At 43.3% G+C, this 26,126-nt stretch overlaps 1 protein-coding gene across 3 annotated transcripts in view; it reads right to left on the bottom strand.

Moving 5' to 3' along the window:
* Positions 1-26,126, bottom strand: part of capza1b (capping actin protein of muscle Z-line subunit alpha 1b) — a 94,965-nt gene that overhangs the window by 34,943 nt on the left and 33,896 nt on the right. The window contains exon 1 of one of the 3 annotated variants that reach the window (XM_043716371.2): positions 21,578-21,667. The exons of the other annotated variants lie outside the window; for them this stretch is intronic. Coding sequence (XP_043572306.2) covers positions 21,578-21,652 — 75 coding nt within the window. The 5' untranslated portion in view covers positions 21,653-21,667. Of the gene's footprint in view, positions 1-21,577; positions 21,668-26,126 lie in introns of those variants that run through there. 3 annotated transcript variants of the gene reach the window in all.

Below are 26,126 nucleotides of genomic sequence, written 5' to 3' on the forward strand. Positions count from 1 at the left end.
CCTCCTCTATATTGGGGAGACAGGCTGCCTACTTGCGGAACGTTTCAGAGAACACCTCTGGGATACCCGGACCAACCAACCCAACCACCCCGTAGCCCAACACTTTAACTCCCCCTCCCACTCCACCAAGGACATGCAGGTCCTTGGACTCCTCCATCGCCAGACCATGGCAACACGACGGTTGGAGGAAGAGCGCCTCATCTTCTGCCTGGGAACCCTCCAACCACAAGGGATGAACTCGGATTTCTCCAGTTTCCTCATTTCCCCTCCCCCCACCTTGTCTCAGTCAAATCCCTCGAACTCAGCACCGCCTTCCTAACCTGCAATCATCTTCCTGACCTCTCCGCCCCCACCCCACTCCAGCCTATCACCTTCACCTTGACCTCCCTCCACCTATCGCATTTCCAAAGCCCCTCCTCCAAGTCCCTCCTCCCTACCTTTTATCTTAGCCTGCTGGACACACTTTCCTCATTCCTGAAGAAGGGCTTATGCCCGAAACGTCGATTCTCCTGTTCCTTGGATGCTGCCTGACCTGCTGCGCTTTTCCAGCAACACATTTTCAGCTCTGATTTCCAGCATCTGCAGCCCTCACTTTCTTACAAAAAAACTAGTCTGTTATAGTAAATGGAATTTGAAGAATCCTCTCCAAGTGGGGGAACAAAATCTACCAGTAAAGTTCTTAAAACCACAGTCCTTTGTGACCACTCCATCCCCTCCAAGCAGAGTGGAAACGAGCCAGTTGTCCAAAATCTCCTTTAGTAAAGTCCAACCTGGAAACTGAATTCAGCCTGTCCTTGCATCACTCCTCAAAGAAATCTGAATTTTTGGATAAGGGCAGTTAAATGCTTCTCAAAACTGACGAGACTTCCATCCTTCCAGAAATGCTTGAGGTGGAGGATACCAGCACATCTGAGTGTGCAGTAACTGCAGCTGTAGCAGCAGCATAGGTGAACGCAGCATTCTTTGCTGCTTCTGCTCGTGCTGTGTTGTTAAACTGAACAAAGCCAACTGGCTGTTGTGATGTTAACTTGATCAGTGAACCTTCATATCACTTCAATGGTCGAAAGACAAGGTAAAGCTCACATGGTTTAATGTCCATAGGAAGGCCACTGACAGAAAGCATACTGACCTCCTCTTCACTGTTAACTTATTCACTTTTCATGGTCATGACAGGGGAACTGACTAAATCCATTGGATCAGGTTGTGGAGGGGTGGGCAGTGGTCCGAAGGTGTGCTTTACTTGTGAATGAAGAAACTCGAGAGATGATGTTATCTGCTGAAAGTATCTTTGCATTTCCCCTCTCATTCCTTCCATGTCAATGTGGTTATCAGTATGAAGACAGTAACACATTTAACTATACTACATTGTGCCTGCCTATTTCAACATTCTTTGAATTCTTGAAGTCTGTTACTCTGGTCATTATTTATGACATCATCAAGTTTTATACAGGCCATAAACCTCTAAGTTGTACTGCCTAAACAATTCAGTCAATTATAAACAACAATCAATGGTACTAAAATCAAACCCTCGGGTACCTCCATTCAGGTTATTCAAAAATTATTTTCCTTTGACAAATGAATACCTGGCTAATGTGAAAGCTGTCAGGAAAAGTATTTAAAAAGTCTGGTACAGCAAGAAAAACAACAAAATGTTTTCCTATGCTTTAGCAATTGAAGAGGCAGTTGGCAACTTTGGGAGAGATCAACATTCCTTGAATTTGCAATATGAAGGGGGCCAATGAAGTCTTAACAATAATTAACAGAATTTAAGCAGCTTAGCCTCAAGCTATAGAGTCATAGTGTCATAGAGATGTACAGCATGGAAACAGACCCTTCAGTCCAACCTATCCATGCCAACCAGATATCCCAACGTGTCCCTGCCGACCAGATATCCCAACTCAATTTAGTCCCACCTGCCAGCACCTGGCTCATATCCCTTCAAACCCTTCCTATTCTTATGCCCATCCAAATGCCTCTTAAATGTCGCAATTGTACCAGCCTCTACCACATCCTCTGGCAGCTCATTCCATACATGTACCACCCTCTGCGTGAAAAAGTTGCCCCTTAGGTCTCTTTTATATCTTTCCCCTCTCACCCTAAACCTATGTCCCTCTAGTTCTGGACTCCCCGACCCCAGGGAAAAGTTCTGATATTCTCTAGAAAATCTTAACAAAACATCAAACTCAAAATGCACTCTTATTTTTGTAAAAACTCTGCACAGCAGCAGCAGAGATATTTTAATACAAAACTCTCATCTGGCTAAAGCATGACCACTGACCCAGCTGTTTTTTTTCCAAACAGGCATTGTAGAATTTCAAACAAATCAGGAGCTCAAGGCACTCAATCAATTAGTTATAAGGTTACAAGTTTGATAATTTTAAAAGGACAATGTTGTACAATTTCAATCTAAAAACAAAATCAGTCCCACTATACAATCCACAAAACACATTGAATTGAGATCCTGATTCAAACAAGGCAAAACAATTACTTAAAAGGATTTTCTGAACCAGTACTTTAACAAACCAACATTTTTAAACATCAAACACTCTCAGCCGGGCACAATTTACATTGAAGCTTTCCTTTTTCAACCCAAGTATTAGTACAACCTTAATTTCAGCATTTTTTTTTGCATCCTCTCACTGAAACCACACTTATAAAAAGAGAAAGCCCTCGCAGTGCACTCCAAGCCACTCTCCTCCCCCAGAACAAAGACTTGCAGGGTCTCAAATTTTGTCACTAGGGGACTTTAATCCCTTTCTCACCACTCCTCACTACGGCTCAAACCCCACTTAAACACAGAGAGCTCAAATGTTGCTTAAACACAGAGAGCTTGAATCCCAGTAATGCACAGAGGATCGAACCTCAATCAGCAGCCGCCCCCCCCCCCACCAAAGGGGACTCAAACTCCAGTACCGCGCAGAGGACTTGAACCTCAATCACACCCACTCACCCCTCCTCCCCCAATGCAGCGCAGAGGACTCAAATTTTTGCCTGCAAGCAGAACTGTGTCTTTCGACTGAACTAATTACCAATCAAGGAATCCATAGAATAGAGAGCAATTGAAGAAGCGGACTGTCTCTGACATACAGGAAAATTGAGAGGGATCAAGGTTTAAAACCTTATCTTGTGGGTCTGTCCATCTCAAGACACTAATGTTCCGGGCGGCCGCTGACACTGCCCGATCATAACTACCCAGTTGGATCCTGCCGACTATACCAGTATTGCTGTCACGGGCATAAATCACAAAAGGTCCTACTAAAATGGAGGCACAAGTCAGACCACGACTGGAATACTGAAAGGCTTTGGTCTCCTTATTTTAGGCAAGTTTTGCAGCAAACCTTTTATTAACTGGCACCTATGGGACCAGGAGTATGTGGGTTGATCAAATATTCTGGTTGATCAAGAGGTCTACATAATCAAAGTAAAATCGCAAACACTAAGTAATAGAAACATAATGCAAGGAGTTTATACATCATCACAATACTTTATTTAATGCATAAATTACTTAAATAATAATGTAACTTTGCCTTAAATAAAAGTTACTGGTAGAGAATCTTCTCTCTTGCACCCTCAACTGATTAGTCTGTCAGTAAATGCAGTAAATTTCCTGTATTTGAAGAATATATTTTCCAGTTTATTGAGTATTAATTCATATGGTGCCAGTTAGAGTTATAGAGATTAACGAGGTAAAACTACACTCTGTCTCTGAGCATTTTGCTTCGAATGAGGGGGGAAGCGGGACGATAACACCCTCAATTGAAGCAAAACGCTCAGAGACGGTGTGTAGTTTTACTTCCTTCATCTTTATTCTGGGCTCTGGAGGGAGTGAGAATGATTGCCCACGTGCACAGAAACATGATTTCTTGGTCTTCTCTGGAAGAGCCGTTTCTTAATGAATTATATAATCGTTTTACTGGGATGAGCATCCAAATAAGACAACATACTGTGACTTACAATCAGCGAGTGTCAATAGCAAAGATTAAGCCATCTGTGTTACACAATGAATGTTTTAATCTTAACTGGCTTCACATAATTAATACTTTTCACGTTGTTAAACTGACCTTACATACTGAATGTTTCCAAAATTATTAAATGGCTCTACATAATGATTGCTTCTCCACCTTGTTAACCTATTACCCTCACCTCCAGCACCCTATTGTTAACTACAAGTACTTATCTGATCTGAATCATGCTCAGCTGAACCTCTTGTTTCGCAAAGCTCAGAACTCGACTCTTTCCCTGCTTGCTTATGCACATCTCACACGGGGTCTCAAATCCCATTGCGCAGTCTTTCTCCATTTAAACAACTCCTCTACTCTACCTGCCAAAATGCAAAACTTCATTTTCCCACATTATATTGTCAAGTTTTCATGCATTACTTAACCTGTCTATATCCCTCTACAGTCAAGAGAAACTGAGGACTACAAATGGAGATCAGAGTCAAAAGATGTGGCGCTGGAAAAGCACAGCAGGTCAGGCAGCAGCTGAGAAGCAAGAGAATTTCAGACATAAGCCCGGGGGGGGGGGGGGGGGGGCAGGTAAGTGGAAGGAAAATGAACAGGTGGGACATTTGAAGAGGGTGGTGCTGAGTTGGAGAGTTGGATCTGGGATGGAAGGGGAGGTGAGATGAGGAAACTGACTATATCCCTCTACAGACTCCTCACATCATCCTCACCACTCGTCTTTCCAAATACTTGTGTCATGTGCAAACGTGGTTATTGTTCACTTTTCTTATCCAAGTCATTAAGACATACTTTAATGAATTATGGATCCAGCAATGATCCTGTGGCAGTCTACTAGTTACAGGTTACCTTTCTGAAAATGACCCCTTATCCCAATTTTGAGTCTATTAAGTAGTTAATGCTCTGTCCATGCTGATAGACTACCTCCAACACCATGGGTTCTGTTCTGTGGCTTAATGTGAGACATTACTAAATTCCAGCCACTGCTACCCACTTATTTATCCTAGTTCTTACCTTAAAAGAATTTAATTTATTTGTCTATCATGATTTTCTCCTTGTGCTGACTCTGCTTGATCGTTTATGTAATTCCAAATGCTCGGCTATTACATAATCTATAATAGATACCAACATTTTCCAGATAACAGACACAAAGTCTTCAAGATAACAGGAACAGACAGGATAGATGAAGACGAACTTCGCCTCAACCAGTGGAAATTCTGGAATTAAGGGGCGTATTCTGAGAATTTGGGACATACCATTCAGGAGAGATGTTAGGAAATAATTCTGCACAAAAGGTGGCAGGGGTTTGGAACTCTTCCACAAATGGCAGTGGATTCTAGATCAATTGTTAGTTTTACATCTAAGAAAGATAATTTTGTAAGGGAAATGAGCCAAAGGCAGGTATACGGAGTTGTGCCACAGATCAGCCATAATTGCACTGAATGGCATAACAGGCTCTGAGGGACTGAATTCCTATTCCTATGTTACTGTGTAATTGGCCTACTGTTATTTTTTTTTGTCTTGCTTTTAAAGTACAATGGTAGATTTCTAATTGTCTGGAACTTTGCCAGAATCTGAACATTCTTAGAGATTACTACAACTGTTTCTGTAATTAATTCATTAAATATTCTAGGATGCCACCCAGAGACATCATAAATTTGGCAGTCAACATAACATCAACTTCATCATTATTACCATTTTGACCAGCTTTTATGACAAGTGAAATGTTGTGAAAATAAAGTGAACAGTATAGTTCACTTTATTTTCACAACTGTCTTGGTATAGTTGGACACGTGCTGCACTTGAGAATCCTGTTCACTGCTTAGTTGTTGTCAGTCACTTTGGAGCTGAACTATTAGAAGCCAGTGAGAAACGTCTTCTCTCAAAGTTAGGAAATGGAGGGTGATTTCTTCATTGCCACATAATCTGAAGCAGATTGTGCACAGGAAGTATCTGAAGGCATTCAAAACTAACAACACATACAGACCACAGAGAGAGATGTGAGCAGCAAATTGACTCACTATTTGCTTTTTAATATATTTTTAAACTTCTTTCAAACTAAAAAGGGCTGAAGTACATAATCTAGGTTGACAAGTGAAAATGTCACTTAGTCCTTCACTGTCAGAGGTGCCATGTCAAAACAAAGCCCCACCTGCTGTTTAGGCACATTTCAGACAGGAGCTGGGCAGTTAATCTTGTGCAAACAATTCTCTTTCAATTGCTAAAGGAACACCACTGCCTGCAAGGTCCCCTCCAAGCTACTCACCATCCTGACAGGGAAACCACCATTCCTTTTACTGTCACTGGATCAAAAATCCTGGAATTCTCTCATGGCAACTGTAGGCCAAGGGAGCTCACCACCTTCAAGGGCAACTAAGGATGGGCAATAAATGCTGGCCAGCCAGCGACATCCATGACCCACGAATGAATTAAAAAAAAATTTACCCAACGTGAACAGTCCATTCTCTCAGTCTGCCATTTACCAAGCTACACTCAAAGTTCATGGATCAGGGAAGGATGAAGAGGATTGCCTCCAAAAGTCCCAGAATTGCCCATGAAAACTGAAACACGGGTTGGCAAAGAAATGCACTCCCGCACCTAATATCTGTGGAAGGCAGAACAGCTAAGTTACTGCTGCTCCTTTCAGAAACCCTCATTCTCTTGCATAGGCTACTCCAGTTCAAAACCCATATTCTCCTCTCCTATTCATGCTGCTCCTCAAGGTACAAAATCTATCAAGGGAGGAGCTGCAAGAGCAGCAAAGAGGAAATATCAACTGTCATGGTGGTAATTAGCATACTGTCTGGAATACTTATCTGACATCCGAATTACTAACCCACTAATTTAAGTACTCACTGCCCACAATCTACATATTTGTACTTTAAATGTTGAACTAGATGAAAGTACAGATACTGCTGACAGCTGCAATGCTGCTTCCCTAAATGGTGAATTTCATAATGTTGAGGTTCACTGAAGGCAACTTCAACCCGATGGCTAGATCTTGTCATTACAATACATTGCAAACATGGTTGTCGATTTGAACGATGGGGGTGCATGTTGGAGTAGAGCAGGAAGAATATGGGGAAAGAAGGTAACCACATTGAGGGCAAGAGCCCAGTGCAAATCTACAAGTGGCACATTCCAGTGCTTCTGTACACACACTGCACTTGTTTCCCACACAGGAAGTTTCACACTGTGTCACCAAAAACAGCCAGCAGTCAATATGAATTTACTGTGTTCTCTGTTCAACAATTTCTGTTCTTGTCTTGACTTGATTGATAACAGGCTTCAACTCCCAATGCTGAAAATTAAAGTGGCTGTAAACACAATTTCAAACCTTTCAATTATACACTCACTCCTCGAGGGTCTGATCGACTCAACTGCCAGAAAAATACTTCTGCAGTTTGGTTCATGTTGTAAAGGTCAATCTGCTCATAACAATGCCTCACAAATAAACATGATTTAGATCAGATAATTCATTTAAAGGTTATTCTTTGAGTGATACCTCTTGAACAGAATAGAATTTGTCTATCCTTCTTTCAAATAATCTCACTGGATGATTTAAGGTGAAGCCTTGTGTTAAATATCATATAAATACTATCCAATTTGTAAAAAACAGGTGAGAATATTGGTGGAAGATATACCACGTGCCCTGCAATAACGAGCATCTGGATGAGACAGACAAGGTTAAAAACTAAAACAGCATATAAGCAATGGACCCCCTTTGGCTTGTTCAACATAATGGTGATATTTCCATTCTTGCCAGACCAACCAGTTCTTGAACAGAAAACGCCCCAGTGGCAGAGGGTGAAAATAGAAACTCGTGTCTGCAATTCTAATTAAATTGTCACCATCACCTTTAATAATCTAATGCAAAATCAGCAGTTCAACTTCCAGCTAGCATATGTTGTGAAAATTATATCGCTGTGTTTTTCTTTCTGACCTAGTCTTCTAACTGCACGGTGACTGCACACTGGATTGTACAATATACATTTACTTCAGAACAAGGTCTCTATTTTTTGTCTTCCTTTGAAGAACTTTGTTCAATACTTGCTAACTTTTAAGACAGCACGAACAAATTTTGGGATTTAGAAATTTAGGAATCGTACTTTAAAAAACTAACCATCCCCAATTCACAGTACTCATCAGCAACCCTGCCCTGGTGTGGAATTGTTTTTGAAGAAATCAAAGGACGTGGACATCACTGTCTTGGCCAGCATTCATTGCAAACACACACAACGCACTCTGGCTGCGGGATTCTAATATTCACCAGCGAGTGGCTTGGCAGCAGCATGACTGATTGAGCTGGTTGGATCGTAAAAGACATTGCTGCTAGACTGGGTCTGCAGCAGGGGGTGAGGCAATCAAGAGGATAAAGCATATTTGACTACATGATTAGCAACCTGCCACCTGCAGATACATCTACCCATGACAGCATCGATAAGAGTGACCACAGCACAGCCCATGTGGAGACAAAGTCTCCCCATGACATTGAGAACACCCTCAATTGTGCTGTGTGGCACTAGCACTGTGCTAAATGGGACAGGCATTGAAAAGATCTCGCAACTCAAGACTCTGCATCCATGAGCCACTGTGGGCCATTAACAGCAGCAGATTTGTACTCCAGCACAGTATGCAACCTCATGGCCTAGCATACCCCACCACTCAACTATTACCATCAAGCCTGGTTCAATGGAATGCAGGAGAACATGATAGAATCAGCAGCAAGAATACCTAAAAATGAGACGTCAACCTGGAAACCACCAAACAGGACTACTCGCATGCCAAATAGCATAAATAGCAAATGATAGACAGAGCTGAGCATTCCACAACCAACAGATCTGAGCTCTGCAGCCTGCCACATCCAGTTGTGAGTGGTGGTGGACAGTTAAACAATTCACTGGAGGTGGCTCCACAAATATCCCCATCATCTTCAATGATGGTAGCCCAACACATCAGTCCAAAACATAAGCCTGAAGCATTTGCAGCAATCTTGAGCCAAGTGTCAAGAGGATAGCCTCCTCCAGTGGTCCTCAGCATTCCAGATACCAGTCTTCAGCCATTTGATTCACACCATGTGATACCAAGAAATGGGTGGAGGCACTGGATACTGCGAAGACTATGGGTTCTGAAAATTCTGGAAATAGTACTGAAGACTTGCACTCTGGAACTTGCCACTCCCCTCGCAAAGCGTTCACCACCTTAGTCACCTTCTCAAGGACAACTAAGGTCAATACATGCTGGCTCAACTAGTGATGCCCATATCCTACAAACGACAAAAAAAATGACAGCACGCAGCAAGAATTTGGTCTCCCAGTGCAAACTAACAAGAGTATGCAGCAAAACCCATGCTCCAGTTTAGAGTAAAGGGACAATGCACAGCAGCAACCTCACTCCAATATTGATTAACAACAGCATGCAGCAATAACCCTGCTCCATTGCAGGCTAACATACAGCATGGAGCAACAATCTTGCTTCAGTGCATAGAATAACTCTTATGAATATTATTCTATGTCATCTAAAATTGTAGCTTGCAAATACAGTAGGTTTTAAGGAAGGCAAGTGGCATATTGTTTAATTCAAGGGGACAGGAATATTATAGTTGGAATATTTACTTCAGTTATACAGGGTATTCGTATTTCCTCAAGTTGTGGACTGAACAGCAACGTGACTATTTCTTTGGTAGCAAAATCATTTTCAGCGATATTAATAAAACTTGACTATGGCAGTACTTTGTAATGCAAGGACAGCTGCATGAAACGACTTTGTTCTACAAGGCTGCCTGGCCATGCTTGTTCATGGAAGATAATACTTGAATCAATATTCAAATGAGTTTGAGCAACAACAATCATAACTTCAGTCAAAGCCGAACATAATTTCAAATACAATCTATATCAATACTGAGGTAGCTTAGATCACCGATGAACAGACTTCCAGGGAACACTTCAGTGATACACACTTCTGCCTTGCACTACTGAGAACCTCTCATGGTACATGGAGTCTAGTTCTCCTGTCGCTAAATCAGAAATTACATGACATTATTTTCAAAACCATCACAATCAACCCACAGCCCAACAATCACTTCACAGATCATGATGCAGTCCATCTTGCACAAGGACCTGGGCAACATCCAAATTTGGGCTGAAAGTGGTGAATGATATTCAAGTCAGATAAATGCCAGGCAGTAAATAACAAGAAAAATTGCTCATCATTGTCAGCATCACTGAATTCCCACCAAAGGCCATCACAAACCAGAAAATTTACTGGACCAGTCTCATAATTACTGGAAAGTCTCTGGGAGCCAGAGTATGGCAATCAGGCATAGTTCGAGAAAGTGCCAGTGCAGTCTCGACTTTTTGGAAAGGTACAATTGTAACTCAAGCTTGGTGCAGTCAAGGGCAAAATAAAGAATCTGTTTCTCATCCCCAATAGACACCTGGACGGGTGTTTCAAAGTTTCCACTGCTATCTCCATAAAATTAGCTTTCAATCTTACTTGCTTTTATTCTATGTCCATTCTATGTCCACTCTTGGAACTTCTAGGACAAGATGAACAGGAGGAAATCATTCACCCACCTGAGCCTGTTATGCTAGGGTGCTGAATAATGACCAATCTGGCAGTCTCTTATTTGGAATCTATTGGTAATCCTGTCTCAAAAATCTCAGGTTTTACAACTGACTCCAAATACCAACAGCTTTTCAATGGCAAAGCCTCAGACTCAATATCTTTCACACAAACAATTCAATTCTGATACCATTCTTGAAGCCCTAGCTTTAATTTTAATGCACACTGTCCAATCCCTTAATTTACAAGTTGCAACCTTGTTTTTAAATCCATCCGTAGTCTGACTTCACCTAACTTTAATCTTCTATAGCCTTAAAACTGTTCTCCAATTCTAGCCACTTGACCATCACTTTTTAAAAACTGCTCTTGCATTGTCAACCCGAAGTGTAACAACTGCAAGAGTGGGGATGATGGGGCTGAGGGACGAGGGGCCTGTTGGAGCAGGAATTCAGATATTATTGCCAAGGCCCCAATCCGAAGGGTCTGTTTCCATGCTGTATGACTCTATGACTCTGGGATTATCTTCCTCAAATACCCCACTTCTTCCTGCCAAATTTTATTTGTTAATCGTTCATAAAGCACCTTTGGACATCACTGCAAGAAAAGTGTTATAAATAAGTACAATCTGTTATTGCAGTACCAATGTGCCACGTCGTTCTTTCTGGTGGAGGCTCAGCACAGTTTGTCCCCCAGACTGTTTTCCACTGTGATCCCACTGAGGATTGAAAATTGTCACACCAACTTTTTCATGGTGAGGGGGGGCTGAGAGAACGAGCTTGTTAGAGCAGGAGTACAGATTTTAATCTGTCAGAGCCCACTCACATTTATTGCTGCCTCAGCCCTTACAATCTCAAAATTTCAGTTTGCAACATCACTTAAAGTCCTGACTCCCATTTTTGGAAGCTCTGAAACAGATGCTATGTACTCACTCATAGTAGACAAGCAAGAGGCTGGAAGAACACAGCAAGCCAGGCAGCAACAGGTGGTGGTGAAGTCAATGTTTCGGTTGTAACCCTTTTTCAGGACTGAGAGTGGGTGGAGGGGGAGCTGCAGATAAAGGGGATGGCAGGGGCAGGGTGGTGAAGCAGGGCTAGGTGAAGACAGGTAGAGGGTACGACCTGTATGAGAGGTATGAATCTGGTTGGCGGTAGGGAGGAGTGGAAGGGAGGGAATGGGGTCGGGAAGGGAGTCAGGGGATGGGAAGGGAGGTTATTTGAAATTGAAAAACTCAATGTTGAGTTCTTCAGGCTGGAGGCTGTCCAGGTGGTAAATGACGTGCTCTTCCTCCAATTTACAGTTTGGTTCGTTGTGGCAATGGAGGAGGCCAAGGATGGTCATGTCAAAAGCGAGTGGAAAGGGGAATTAAAATGGGCAGTGATTGGGAGGTCCAGTCAGCCTCAGCAGGCCAGGCTGAGATGCTCGGCGAAATGTTCCCCGAGTTTACACTTGGTCTCCTCAATGTAGAGAAGACCACATCGGGAGCACTGGATACAGTAAACTAGGTTGCAGGAGAGTCAGGTGAACTGTTTGAAGCCCTGGATGTAAGTGAGGGACATGGTGTGCCAGCAGGTTTGCATCTTTCCCGGTTACAGGGGAAGGTACCTGGGGCTTGTGTGGGTCAGGGGGCAGCACTTGGTAGTAGGGTCGAGTTGGAGTTGGCAAAAATGTTTAAGGATGATGTGCTGAACACAGACTGGCAGCGTAGTAGGCGAGGACAAGGGGGCTTCTGTCTTTATTGCATTTTGGGGGCGGATTTAGAGTAGTGGAACAGGGAATGGAGGTAGTGCAGTAGAGGGGTGGCTGGATGACAGACGGAGGGAAAGCACATTGTTCGAAATCGGTGGACATTTGGGCTGCTTGAGAATGGAATGTTCCCTCATCCGAGCAGATGCAGTGGAGGCGGAGGAATTGGGAAAATGGGACAGAGTTCTTGCAAGGTACTAGGTGGGAGGAGGTGTAGTCCAAGTAGTAAACGTCCATGTGGAGTCTGTCACTGGAGATGGAAATGGAGAGGTCAAGAAAGGAGGAGGGGTATCTGAGATAGACAAAGTGAATTTGAGAGTGGGGTTGAAGTTGTGGGCAAAGTCAATGAACTGCTCCAGTTCAGCCTGGTGGCAGGACGCTGCACCAATGCAGTCATCGATATAACGGCGGAACAGTTGGGGCACAAAACTGTTCGACATAGCCAATAAAGAGGCAGATGTAGCTGGGGCCCATCCAGGTGCCGATGGCCAGCCCCTGGACTTTAAGGAAATGGGAGGAGTTAAAGGAAGGATGAGGACCAGTTTGGTGAGGCAGAGGAGGATATTGGTGTCGGGGGACTGGATGGGTCTATTGAAGAGGAAGAAGCGGAGGGCCTGGAAGCCATCGTTGTGCACGTCCATAGTGAAGATAAAGCACTTGGGACTGGGGAACTGGAAGTTACTGAAGAGGGAGGGCATGGTTGGTGTCGTAGACGTAGGTGGAAAGTGCCTGAACCAAGGGTGATAGGATGGAGTTGAGGTTGGTTGAGCTGAAAATGTGTTGCTGGAAAAGCGCAGGTCAGGCAACATCCAAGGAGCAGGAGAATCGATGTTTCGGGCATGAGCCCTTCTTCAGGAAGAAGGGCTCATGCCCGAAACGTCGATTCTCCTGCTCCTTGGATGCTGCCTGACCTGCTGCGCTTTTCCAGCAACACATTTTCAGCTCTGATCTCCAGCATCTGCAGTCCTCACATTCTCCCCAAGGTTGGTTGAGGTGTGTTCAGTGGGGCAGGAGCGTCCCGAGATGATGGGTTAGCCAGGGTAGTTGGGCTTGTAAATCTTGAGGATCAGGTAGGACCGGGCAGTGCGGGGCTGGACGACATGGTTTGGAGGCAGTGGGAGAGGAGAATCACCAGAGGCAACGAAGGCACAGACAGTGCAAGCGATTTTGGCATTTTGGGTCGCAGTGAGGTTGTGGGAGATAGGATGTGGTGTCGGGGAGTTGGCATTCGGCCTCTGCGACAGAGATCCGTTCTCCAGACTACCACCGCCCTGCCTCTGTCAGTGGGTTTGATGGTGAACCAGGGGTCGGTATGGAGAGAGTGAAGCACTGCATGTTCTGAGGGGGAGAGTTGGAGTGGGTGAGGGGATGGAGAAATCGAGGCAGCCGATGTTACATCAGCAATGAAGCATTTTCCCACTAATGTCCATTAAAAATAGAAACAGATCACATCTTGATACTCTTTGCAATGTTAGTTATACAATTGTGCACCTTTGAGAACAGACCAGCTGCTACTAAGGGGTAATGCCATAGCTCCTTCAGCAGGTCTCTGAGGAGCATCCAGAAGGGACAGGGTCAGAAAAGTTTGAAAAATGCAGTTGCAATTTTCATTATTGCAGAATAAGCATATCTTCTAAGCTTTTCTTGCTTGAACACTTCTCGATCTGTACTTTTGGTTGTACTCAACTTCCTGCTATCGCCAGCGAGGCATTTGAATATTACCATTTCAGGTAAAAACATTGCATTTAGCAGAAACCAACTTCCTCTTGCTCACTGGTGCAGCTACTCACTGAAGCATCCGCATTACTTGACTGCAATTCACAGTACACACACTACAAAAACCCACATCCAACAACTGTTGAAATGAATAATGAAACGATGCAGCATAGGAAATATCCATTTGGCTCATCATAACTTCACTGGCTCTATAATGAGCCCATTTCCTGTTTTCCTTTCCCACAGCTCTGAAAAAAGATAACCTGGAAAAGTTCGTACTTCATTATTATTTCAAAACCCTTCAATGATTGAATGCTTCTATAAACCAGGTGAACAATTACAAGTTGAAGAAAATTACCAAGGAATAATGGAAGTCCAGATTAGAATGTCAGCCACAACTCAGTAGCCAACACTTGGACAAATCAAAAGGTAATGGGTTTGAGTCTGATTCCAGAGACAAGCATATAATCTAGGCTGACACTACCTTTGCACTATTGAGAAGAGGCTGCAATGTTGAAAATGCTGTCAGTTTCAATAAGTTGACAAACTAAGGGGCCTATTTGGCTACATCATACAGCCCACATGAATCCATCAACTGATATGGTGAATTTGGTCACTGCCTCTGCAGTGCAAACTGGCTGCTGTACTTCAAACATTGGAACAGTGACGACTTTTTTTTTTACTGGCAGCAGCTAGTGACCCCAACATTACCAGTATCCACACAAAAAAAGTCAGATGATTTCGGATTTAATTTCAGTGCAAAGAAACAGAAGATCTGGAATATATTGCCATTTTCTAAGATGAAAAATACAGGCAATTTAACTGCAGCATCTTTATTAGTGTATGATGTAGTTTATTATGAAAATAGAGTGTCAATAATTGCAGAGAAGACTTAGAGCAAGTACAATCAATTGAGTGTGCAATAGAAATTCCCTGCCTACTTGCAGAGAGTTGTTATTCAAGTTTGTACATGTGTCTCAACTTGAGAAAATGTAACAAGCAATTCTGCAGATAAGACACCTTTTGGAAAATCTTCTACTCCAACATGTTCTCATCTCAAATTCAAATTACACAGAATCACAGAGATGTTCAGCACGGAAAGAGACCCTTCAGTCCAACTCGTCCTTGCAACCAGATATCCCAAATAAATCTAGTCCCATTTGCCAGCATTGGGCACACATCCCTGTAAACTCTTCCTTTTGCCTTCTGATTCCCAAGCAAGCAGCCATTTGGAATTCTCAAAATATTGTCCCATGACCTCCACTTAAAGAACTGAACTTGTCAGATAAATATTGTAATTACACCAGGTCAGAGGTTAGTAATCTTCTGAGTTAGTTACCTCCTGACTCCCCAAAGCCTAACCACCATCTAAAGGTAGAAGTAAGACTACTCCCCAATTAACTGGATGACAGCATCTCCAACACTCAAGACACTTGATACCCTCCAGGAGAAAGCAGCAATGTGTAACATCTACAGCTTCATCTTTTATCTGAAAGATAGCATCTCCAACACTGCAACACCCCTTCCAGTAGATTATGCAATCAGGTCACAGAAGAGAGATTACTACCCTTGACTGACTATGGACATTGCTCAGTACCTAACTCATGCAGACTCAGGTTGTCCTGGGCTTGGACTCCAAATGGCCAAAGGTGACACTGAGTTTGTAACATTTAACAAAATGACAGGTGATACTCAGTTCAACTGCTTGCAGACATTCCTGTTCAAGTTCATACATTGACAACTAAGATTTAGGCAATAGAGGGTAGCTGGTAACTAGTAATGAATCATGTAATAATGGGGGAAATTAAGTAATATGTTAAAGAGGCGATAAATCACCACATTTCTTTTTTAAAAGTGCTCAAGCATCTGATATATCTACACGAAGTCCAAAGTAACGAGACAGATAACAGAAACTTGAGTTTTCCATTACGAGAGAAACCGGGATGAACTCTCTCATTTTTTTTCAAACGGAGATCCAGGACATTTCTGCAGGATTATTCTTTATATCCAGAACGGCTCTTAAACTCAACTCATGTTTTTTCCCCCATCATCAAATCACTATAGATTTTTAAAAGTAAAATCAAGTAAATCATTGGTATTTTCCAAATGATTAATTGACATGCAAAGCCCACTAAGAGAAATGCTTCAGGATTGTGTCCTTGGCCTCATGATCTTGAGATGCTTCACTAATGACCTATCCTTCATCATTTGTTCAGGAATGAGGATGTTTCTGAATAAATTCACAACTCCTCAGATACTGAAGCAATCCATGCCCAAATGGAGCAAAACTAGACAATATACAGGCTTAGGCTGACACGTTACATTCACAAGTGCCAGGCAATGACCATCTTTAAACAGGAAGATCTAACCATTGCCCCTTGACACGCGATAGCATATCCATCAGGGAACCACGCCCCCCACCCCGATCCTGTCCCCCACTTAAAGTCTAGAGGTTACCAGTGACCAGAAACTGAACTGTCAGATAAATATTGTAACTGCACAAGGTCAGAGGTTAGGAATCTTTCAAGTAAGTTACCTCCTGACTCCCCACAGCCTAACCACCATCTACAAGGTTAAAGTCAAGAGTACTCCCCAATTAACTGGATGACAGCATCTCCAACACTCAAGAAGCTTGAAATCCTCCAGGAGAAAACAGTACACACAGCTGCTGAGTGGGTTATCTTCAAGACATACTGCAAAAAATTAACTAAGGCTCCTTAGATAGCATCTTCCAAACCCATGACCATTTCCATCTACAAGGACAAGGACCATAAATACATGTGAACACCAAGTTCCCCTCCAAGCCATTCACCATCCTGACGGAGAAATATATCAGCTGTTTCTTCAGTGCCACTGGGTCAAAATCCTCAAATTTCCACCCTGTGGGTCTATATACACCAAATGGATCGCAGTGGTTGAAGAAAATGTTCCTTGAGTGAAACACTTGGGATGAGCAATAAATTTTGGCCTAGCCAGCAGCAACCACATTCATGAATGAAATAATAAAGTACACATCACAATGATTGATGCAGAACTACTCAATTTTCAACTGGTATGCATATCACACATTCAGCATTTGAAATATCCGAAGGCATTCTAGGGCAGTTGAACAAAACTTATAAAGAGGGCAGCACTGTGGGTCAGTGGTTAGCACTGCTGCCTCACAATACCAGAGACATGGGTTCAATTCCAGCCTGGGTATGCATGGAGTTTGCATGTTCTCCCCAAATCTGCACAAGATTCCTCCAGGTGCTCCAGTTTACTCTTACAATCCAAAGGCATGCAGGTTAGGCGGATTGACTGTGTTAAGTTGCCCTGTCATGTCCAGGACAAATGGATTAGACATGGTAAAATGCAGGGTAACTGGGACAGGGCCTGGGTGGGATGCTGTTTGGACTGTCTGCACAGGCTTGATGGACCAAATCTATCTGCATTGTAGGGCTCTATGATTCCATTTGAGGAGAAGGAAGTATAAAGGAAACAGAGTAAAAACCTGAGTAAAAGAGGGAAATGCTGGCTAGAGAATTTTCAGCTACTTCACTTCGTGACTTACAGTAATTATGATATCACACAACTAATCTTCAACTTAAATAAGGAAATCGCTTCTAGCAACCAAGGCTATAAATATCCAGCTTTAATATGTACCAGACTCTTCAAATGAGAGCAGTAAAAAAGTGGTTTAAAACATTTCCAGCAAATTGTATTTGTGCTGAAATACAAAGTGCACACTATCAACAAACGTAAACTAATTGGTCACCAAACAAGATCAACAGATGCTGTGTTCATGGAGATGCCTTTAGCAGATCACAGCCAACAATGATATCTTAATGTCCTTTAACAAGACAGCATCAAGTCTCAGCTAAAGGAGCTCACTGGTAGCCAACAAACTGCAATAATATAGTGCCTTTAGTAGAACAAAAACATTCAAGGATCTTCAAAGGGCTACACATGAAGGGAGCAGGTACAGGAGGAGATTGAAATTGGAAATGAGGCTAGAATTGTAGAACTCACCAAGTCTTGTAAGGCAGGAGGTGGTTAGTAACTTTTTTTTGTTTTGGGGAGTAGGATACAGATAGTGGAGGGATACGAAAGGGCAAAAATTGTTAAATGCAAGTGTTTCTAGAGGTTGGAACCAATGCAGATAAACAGAGATGATGGGCTCAAAGCTAGAATGCAAGCAGTGTACCAGTTAAACACATTAAATTAGAGAATAGATTGCAGGGTAGCCAGGAGATCATTGATCATAGACCTCTTTCAATCAGAAATTGGAAATTTTCAAGATGTAAAGAATCTGGAACATGAGGGCACTTTACAACTGAAATCATTTCCTCTGAAAAACAGTAACGACAGCCACAGTAAAAAAAAAGCCGAGTAACTGACTGTGACAATAACTGAAACATTTCTCATTAACAAGCAAACAGTTGTGACTTCCTTTTAAAAAAGGTGTACTTTCCACCTCAATTGTCAGCTATCATTCAATAATATTCTCAAAATTACTTTGAAGGCCTATTAATTGCAGTAGTGTAGAGTTAGCAGTTGAAACATCACTGGTCTACCATGGTCCTTGCATTGGAACTTTTCATTTGCACTTTGATTTTTTTCAGTTTTCAAAGTGATTTTCCAAACCTTCTGCTGTTCATTTTCAAAAACCAAATGAATTAGACATGCTCACATGCCTCCTTTGTGCACCCCAAACTACACCACACCTACTGTTTGCAGTATCAGTGTCATTGTTCTATTTTACAAGACAAGGAAGTAACCAAGTGCTAAATTTAAGAATATGAAATTCCAAAATAATTCAAAGTCCACCACCCACAAGTTACAAGACTACAGATCACAAACAACTTGTGTCAATCTCTGGCTTTACAGTTTACTATGTTCAGTCAAAGCAGCTATAATCTGTGGAACTACGATCCATTAAAAAATGACATTTTGCCTCTATTGTTTATTGTTTCAATAAAAAAATGCTGTGTATACCTGGATCGTTTCATTACACTAACATTGAATAACCTGCATTTACTTCATGCCTTTAATGTAAAGCATACAATGTGGCTAGAAAAATAGCCAAGAAAATCTCTAGGTAACAACATCAGTTTGTAAACAAAATAAACACAGCTCAAGTAAATGGATAATGTGAAACTCAGGAGAGACTTAGTAGAATGACTTCCACTGTAATATTGAAAGTTCACCTGGAGGGTGGCACTACATGGAACTTTCAAGTCTTGCTCCTGCCTCAAGTGGTTAAGACTGTGATTGTTAGTCCTAGGAACTAACACAGCTCTCTACAAGTGAAAAGGAAACTACCGCATCTGCTGAAAATCAAGTTGAAACAAAATGCTGGAGAAACTCAGGTTTGCCACTGAGAGAGAGTAAAAGTTAACATTTCAAGTATGATATAACACTTGAGGGAGGGAGGGGCAGAGAAACTTTTCCCCCAGGGCAAAAGCTCTGAGAAGCCCCCATCAACCTGAGGCAAGAGGAGTCGAGTGATCCTCACCCAGGTAAAAACAATGACTGCAGATGCTGGAAAACAGATTCTGGATTAGTGGTGCTGGAAGAGCACAGCAGTTCAGGCAGCATCCAAGGAGCTTCAAAATCGACGTTTCGGGCAAAAGCCCTTCATCAGGAATAAAGGCAATGAGCCTGGAGCGTGGAGAGATAAGCTAGAGGAGAGTGGGGGTGGGGAGAAAGTAGCATAGAGTACAATGGGTGAGTGGGGGAGGGGATGAAGGTGATAGGTCAGGGAGGAGAGGGTGGACTGGATAGGTGGAAAAGGAGATAGGCAGGTAGGACAAGTCTGGACAAGTCATGGGGATAGTGCTGAGCTGGAAGTTTAGAACTAGGATGAGGTGGGGGAAGGGGGGATGAGGAAACTGTTGAAGTCTACATTGATGCCCTGGGGTTGAAGTGTTCCGAGGCAGAAGATGATCCTCACCCAGCCTCAGGGAATCTGGTTACTACTCGAGCGGAGTTTACCATCTGTTCCTCCCCACCAAGCCTCGGGAGACTAGTATTCATGACACTTCTTCATTACCTTACACTGAAAGACTGGAGCGACTGGGCTTGTATACCCTTGAGTTTAGAAGACTGAGGGGGGATCTGATTGAGACATATAAGATTATTAAAGAATTGGACACTCTGGAGGCAGGAAACATGTTTCCGCTGATGGGTGAGTGCCGAACCAGAGGACACAGCTTAAAAATACGGGGTAGACCATTTAGGACAGAGATGAGGAGAAATTTCTTCACCCAGAGAGTGGTGGCTGTGTGGAATGCTCTGCCCCAGAGGGCAGTGGAGGCCCAGTCTCTGGATTCATTTAAGAAAGAGTTGGATAGAGCTCTCAAGGATTGTGGAATCAAGGGTTATGGAGCTAAGTCAGGAACAGGATACTGATTAAGGATGATCAGCCACGATCATATTGAATGGTGGTGCAGGCTCGAAGGGCAGAATGGCCTACTCCTGCACCTATTGTCTATTGTCTAACTTCAGTTTGGAAACAAAACATGAACTCTGTTTCTCTCTTCACAAATACTGCCAAACCTGCTGAGTTGTCCCTGCACTTTGTTTTTATTTAATTTTGAATGTAGTTTGAGAATTCTAACCCTTCATACACAGTCATTTGAAGTCACAAGCCAAGTTAGCCAAGTTACATAAAAAGTGACAAAATCAAAACTTCGTAGAAACTAAGAGTAGGTGAGGGCATTAAAATAAACAAGCACCAAAAGCTAATCTCCAGGGCAATGACCAGTCCATTTACCAAACTTAGCTAATCATCTATATTTGCTGCACGTTTGGCTGCTTCACTTAAAGTGTCAAATAGAACACTCCTGCAAAATGTCAATAAGGTTGCAAGCCCAGTCTTGCAAAACGTTGCTCACAGACTGCAAACAAGGAAGAAGTTAATTGAGAGAATTCCACACTCGCTCAAAAAAAAATCAAAGCTGCAGCTTCATGTGCAACCAATAACTAAAATCACAAACTTGATCAGGCTCCACGCTTCCCAATTGGAGTGGACAGGTTTGTATGTCGGGGTGGGGGAAGAGAGATAAGATGCAATAGTTAACATCGCCGACCTCTTCCCATGATCCCAAAAGGCTAACTTCCAACTCGTTACAACACGCCAAAGATTAAGAATCCGATCTGACATATTTGAGAAGTAAGTGAGAACACTCGTCTCCCGAGGCTTGTTGTGGAGGAACAGGTGGTAAACTCTGCTGGAGCAGTAACCAGGTTCCCTGAGGCTGGGTGAGGGTCACTCAACTCCCATTGCCTCCGGCTGACGGGGTTTCTCAGAGCCCGCGCCCGGGGGTTTCTCTGTCCCTCCCTCCCACGGGGCTGGAAGTCCCTCGGTTTCTCCTCACTCCTCTGCGGGGAGGGAGTCTCTCGGTTACCCGGGCGGGGGGGGGTGGGGAAGCCTGTCCCTGGGATGTTTTCCCCAGCCCGCGCCTCCGGTCCCGGGACTGGCAGCAACGGCCCTGACAAATTCAGGCGTGAACTCCAGACCCGGGCCGGCCTTGGGGAACTATCGCGTGATGGCGAGGTGGGACGGGCGGCCCGCCCTGTCAGTGAATGCCCGCTGCCAGGCCGCTCACCCTGTCGCGGTCCGAAAGCTGCTCCTCCGCCGCCGCCATCTTCAAGCGAGCGCCGTCCCCGCCTCGCGGCATCATGGGAGCTACCGGCTCACATGCGCCGCTCTACAGCCCAGCACCGGTACTGCAGGCACCAGCCTCTGCCACTGTCAGCTCAGTGACCACTCCAATACTCCCTAGTGACCATTGCAACAACTCCCTCGGCCAGTGAGCAACGCAATAACCCCCAATGATCATTACAGAAACTCCCCAAGCCAGTGAGCATTGCAACACTCCCTAATGAGCATTGCAACAAATCCCCAGGCCAGTGACCAGACCACTGCAATACTCTCCAATGAGCACTGCAACACTCCCCAGGCCAGTGAGCATTGCAAAACTCCAATTTGATCATTGTGACAATTCCCCTACAAGAAAACACAGCCCAGTGAGCTTTGCCCATTGCTTACACAGAGCACACCATAAATAGCTAGCCGAGAGTGGGGTGCTGGAAAAGCACAGCAGGTCAGGCAGCATCCGAGGAGCAGGAGAATCGACGTTTCGGGCAAGAGCCTTTCATCGTGAATGAGGCCTTGGATGTTGTCTGACCTGCTGTGCTTTTCCAGTACCCGACTCTCGACTTTGATCTCCAGCATCTGCTGTCCTCACTTTCTCCTATAAATACCTGCATTCCTGATGAAGGGCTTTTGCCTGAAACGTCGATTTTACTGCTCCTCAGATGCTGCCTGAACTGCTGTGCTCTTCTAGCACCACTATTCCAGAAACTATTGCAATACTGCCTATTGAGCATTTCAAGTCCCCCACATATCCTACTAGCACTGTCCAATGGCCACTGAGTGCAGCAACACACTACCACATTGACAAATCAAGAGAATCCTGGATGTCTCAGAATATTCAGGACTGATTTGTAAATGGATCAAGGGTTATGGGGAGAGGGCAGGAGAATGTAGTTGAAAAAAATTTTGCCATAATCGAAGGGTGGAGCAGACTTGGTGGATTGAATAGTCATAGTCATCGAGTGCTCCAATTTCTTATGGCTTTATGGAAAAGAGAGGCTTTTACAGGTACAAAAGGAGCAAATCAACAGATGCCCTTGTGAAGTATAGAAAGTGCAGAGGGAAACTTAAGAAAGCAAATCAAAGAGCAAAGTGTAAGTATGAGAAAACACTGGCAGGTAGAATCCCACGACAATCAATGGGAACAGCATTACCAGGGATCAAGGAGATAACCTGTGCATGGAGCTGGAGGACATGGGTTAGGCATTAAACAAGTACCTTGTAGCTGTCTTCATTTTGGAGGAGGAAGATGTTGGTACAGAATTCAGGAAGTAGGACTGTAAGATTATTGAGCAGATTACTATCAGATAGGAGGAGATATTGGGTGTTTTGGTGAGCTTAAAAGTGGACAGATCCCTTGGACCAGATAAATCGTATACCAGGCTGCTGTGAGAGAAGAGGGAGGAAATTAGAGACTCCATAACAAATGTTTGGCCATGGTGGGGACATGCTAGAGGACTGGGGGATGGCCAGTGTGGTTCCACATTTCAAGAAGGCAGGGGAGTAAATGAAGGAATTACAGATCATTGAGTCTGCAGAGGCATGATTTAATCAGGGAAAGTCAGTGGACTAAAATCACAGAGGGAAGTCATGCCGAACAAATTTGATTGACTATTTCAAACAAGTGCCCAGGTATGTAGGTGAGGGTAGTGAAGCCAATGTAATTTATATGGATTTCAATTGGCCTTTGACAAGGTTCCATATGGGAGACTGATAAAGAAGACAAAAACACACAGGATGCAGAGTAATTTGGTAAGTTGCATCCAAAATTGACTTCGAGGTAGAAGATGAGGGTAGTGGTAGAAGGCTGTTTGTGTGTATCTAATAATTACCAGTGTTGGGACCCTGACTGTTTGTGATATTTTTAGATGATAGAGAAGCCAATTGGTGGGTTATGTGGGAGAGGTTGGAGGGAGAGTTAATAAGTAGGTTTGAAGATGACGCAAAGGTTGGCCAGGGATTTAACAGTGAGGAAGAAGATATTGTGTTACCTGTAGATATAGACAGTTTGGTGAGATGCGTGGATCAAAGCTGATGCATTCAATGGATGACAGGACACCAGGAAGCTCAGAGGACAAAGGGATCTTGGGATACTTGAGTACAAATCCATGAAGGCAGCAAGACAGGTTAATAGGGTAGTTAACAAGGCATTTGGGATACTTGTCTTTATCAGTCAAGACATAGGTTATAAGAGCAGGGAGGTTGTGTTGGAGCTAAGTTGGGGCAGCACAGTGGTTACCACCGCTCCCTCACAATGACAGGGTTCAATTCCAGCATTGGGTGACTATCTATATGGAGTTTGCTATGGTCTCTGATGTCTTCCTGGGTTTCTACTGGATGCTTCATCCCACAGTCAAAAGATGTGCAGGTTAGGTGAATTAGCCATGGTAAATGAGAGGTTATAAAGGTGCTCTGAGGAAGGTCAGTATGGATTTGATGGGTGAAATGATCTCTATCTGCACTGTAGGGATTCTGGGAGCTATTTAAATCTTTGGTTCAGCCACAGCTGGAGTGCAGATCTGGTCACCACACTAAAGGATGTGAATGCACTGAAGGGAGTGGAAGGAACTTCACCAGGATGTTGCCTGGGATGGTGCAGTTTAGCTATGAAGAGAGGCTGCATAATTTTAGATTGTTTTCTTTAGAGCAGAGAAGGCTGAGAGGGGACCTGATTTAGGCATATAATATTCAGGAGCATGGATTGGGTGGATACAAAAATAGCTGGTTCTCTTATTTGAATGCTCGATAACGAGTGAGCACAAATTTAAAGTTAAAGATAGGAGGTTTAAACAAGATTTGAAGAAACATTTGAGGGTGGTGGGAGTCTAGGCAACCTCTCAACCTCTGGAAAGTAAAGCTGGTGCAGATTTAGAGTGGTATTTTTCAGTGCAGACTCAGTGGACCAGAGGGTCTCTGCTCTTCAGTAGCATTCTATGATATAAATCCTGCAGTTTTGACAAAGGGTCAGTTAGACTCGAAACGTCAGCTCTTTTCTCTCCATACAGATGCTGCCGGACCTGCTGAGATTTTCCAGCAATTTCTCTTTTGGTTTCAGATTCCAGCATCCACAGTAATTTGCTTTTATCCAGGATATCAGCCAAAACTGACTGCAGTTCACCATTCAGTGCAGCAGCTCCTGCCATAAAACCTACTGAGTAAAGGAAGGAATGGAGTTGCATTATAAAGAGCCTTTCATGACCACCGGAAGAGCCAAAGGTCATTACAGCCAATGAAGTAATTTTATAAAGTGCAATCACTGCTGCAATATAGGCAGAGTGGCAATCAATTTCCCCCCAAAAATCATGTGATAATGGCAGATGGTAAGATTTTGTGGTAGTGGTTGAACCAGAACCATGGACAGAACAAAGTGCAGGATATCACTGAGTGCTGCATCATTCAACCAAGAACTGGGAAATACTGAAGCATTCCATTGAAGATAGCAGCATCCTTTTTAAACAAAGCATGACAGTAACTTACTGAATAACTGACTGCTCTAATCTTCACTAACACAGTACAGAATCATCAAATCCAAAGTTCAGTATGTTTTTGTCAGTAAAATGTATTTCACCTGGAGCTCCTTGGACATGGCATGCCTGGCCAGCTCCCTGGGCAGCAACAGGGGCACTATGGGCTGGATCTCCTGGGAGCTGATGGTGGTACACATGTAATGGGCCAGGCAGGAAACCTCCCCTGTGATGCATTCAGAAGTATCGCTGAAGAGTGAGTTCATGACACTTATGACATTGGAAGAGATGCCAGTGTTGGCATCAACCTGCTTCATCATTTTGTAAATGTCAATGGAGCAACTTTCTTCCCTGATTTGCTCCCCTTTGCTGGTGCCCTCTTCACTGCTTTCTTAGCCCCCTTTTTGGCAACTTGTCCTTTTTATTTCCTTAACCATGGTCACAGTCAGCTTCAGACACAGAATCATTATCTTCCTGAAATCTTATATGACAGCTCTACCAACCTATCTGCACAGTAAACTGTTACAATACCTAGCTGTACAAGTTTTCACAATGACAGTTAGAGATTGCTATCAATGTTAACCTTGCTGCAAATCTCACATTCTATGAAAGAAAAGGTACAACAGTATGACCCTACCAAATACAGTTTTTAAAAAAATTATTCACAGGATGAGAGTGTTACTGGCAAGGCCAGTGTTTATTGCCTAAAGGGCAGTTGAGAATTAACCACATTACTGTGGGTCTGTAGTCACATGTAGGCCAGACCAGGTAAGGATGGCAGTTTCCTTCCCTAAAGGACATCTGCAAATCAAATGGGCTTTTACAACAGTTGACAACAGGTTCACAGTCATCATTAGACTCTTTGTTTCCACATTTTTATTGAATTCAAATTCCACCATTTGTCATGGCAGGATTCCTGGGTCTCCGCATTAACAGTAATGACAGCACTAGACTATTGTTCCCCCTATAGCTGGTAGAAAAGAACAAATAAAATGGCCAGACACATTGTCAAAGGAAATTAACGCAGAGAAATGT

Source organism: Chiloscyllium plagiosum, unplaced genomic scaffold (assembly GCF_037043375.1).
Source record: "Chiloscyllium plagiosum isolate Xiang-an unplaced genomic scaffold, Cpla_swu_hap1 HiC_scaffold_26, whole genome shotgun sequence".
Lineage (NCBI taxonomy): Eukaryota > Metazoa > Chordata > Chondrichthyes > Orectolobiformes > Hemiscylliidae > Chiloscyllium > Chiloscyllium plagiosum.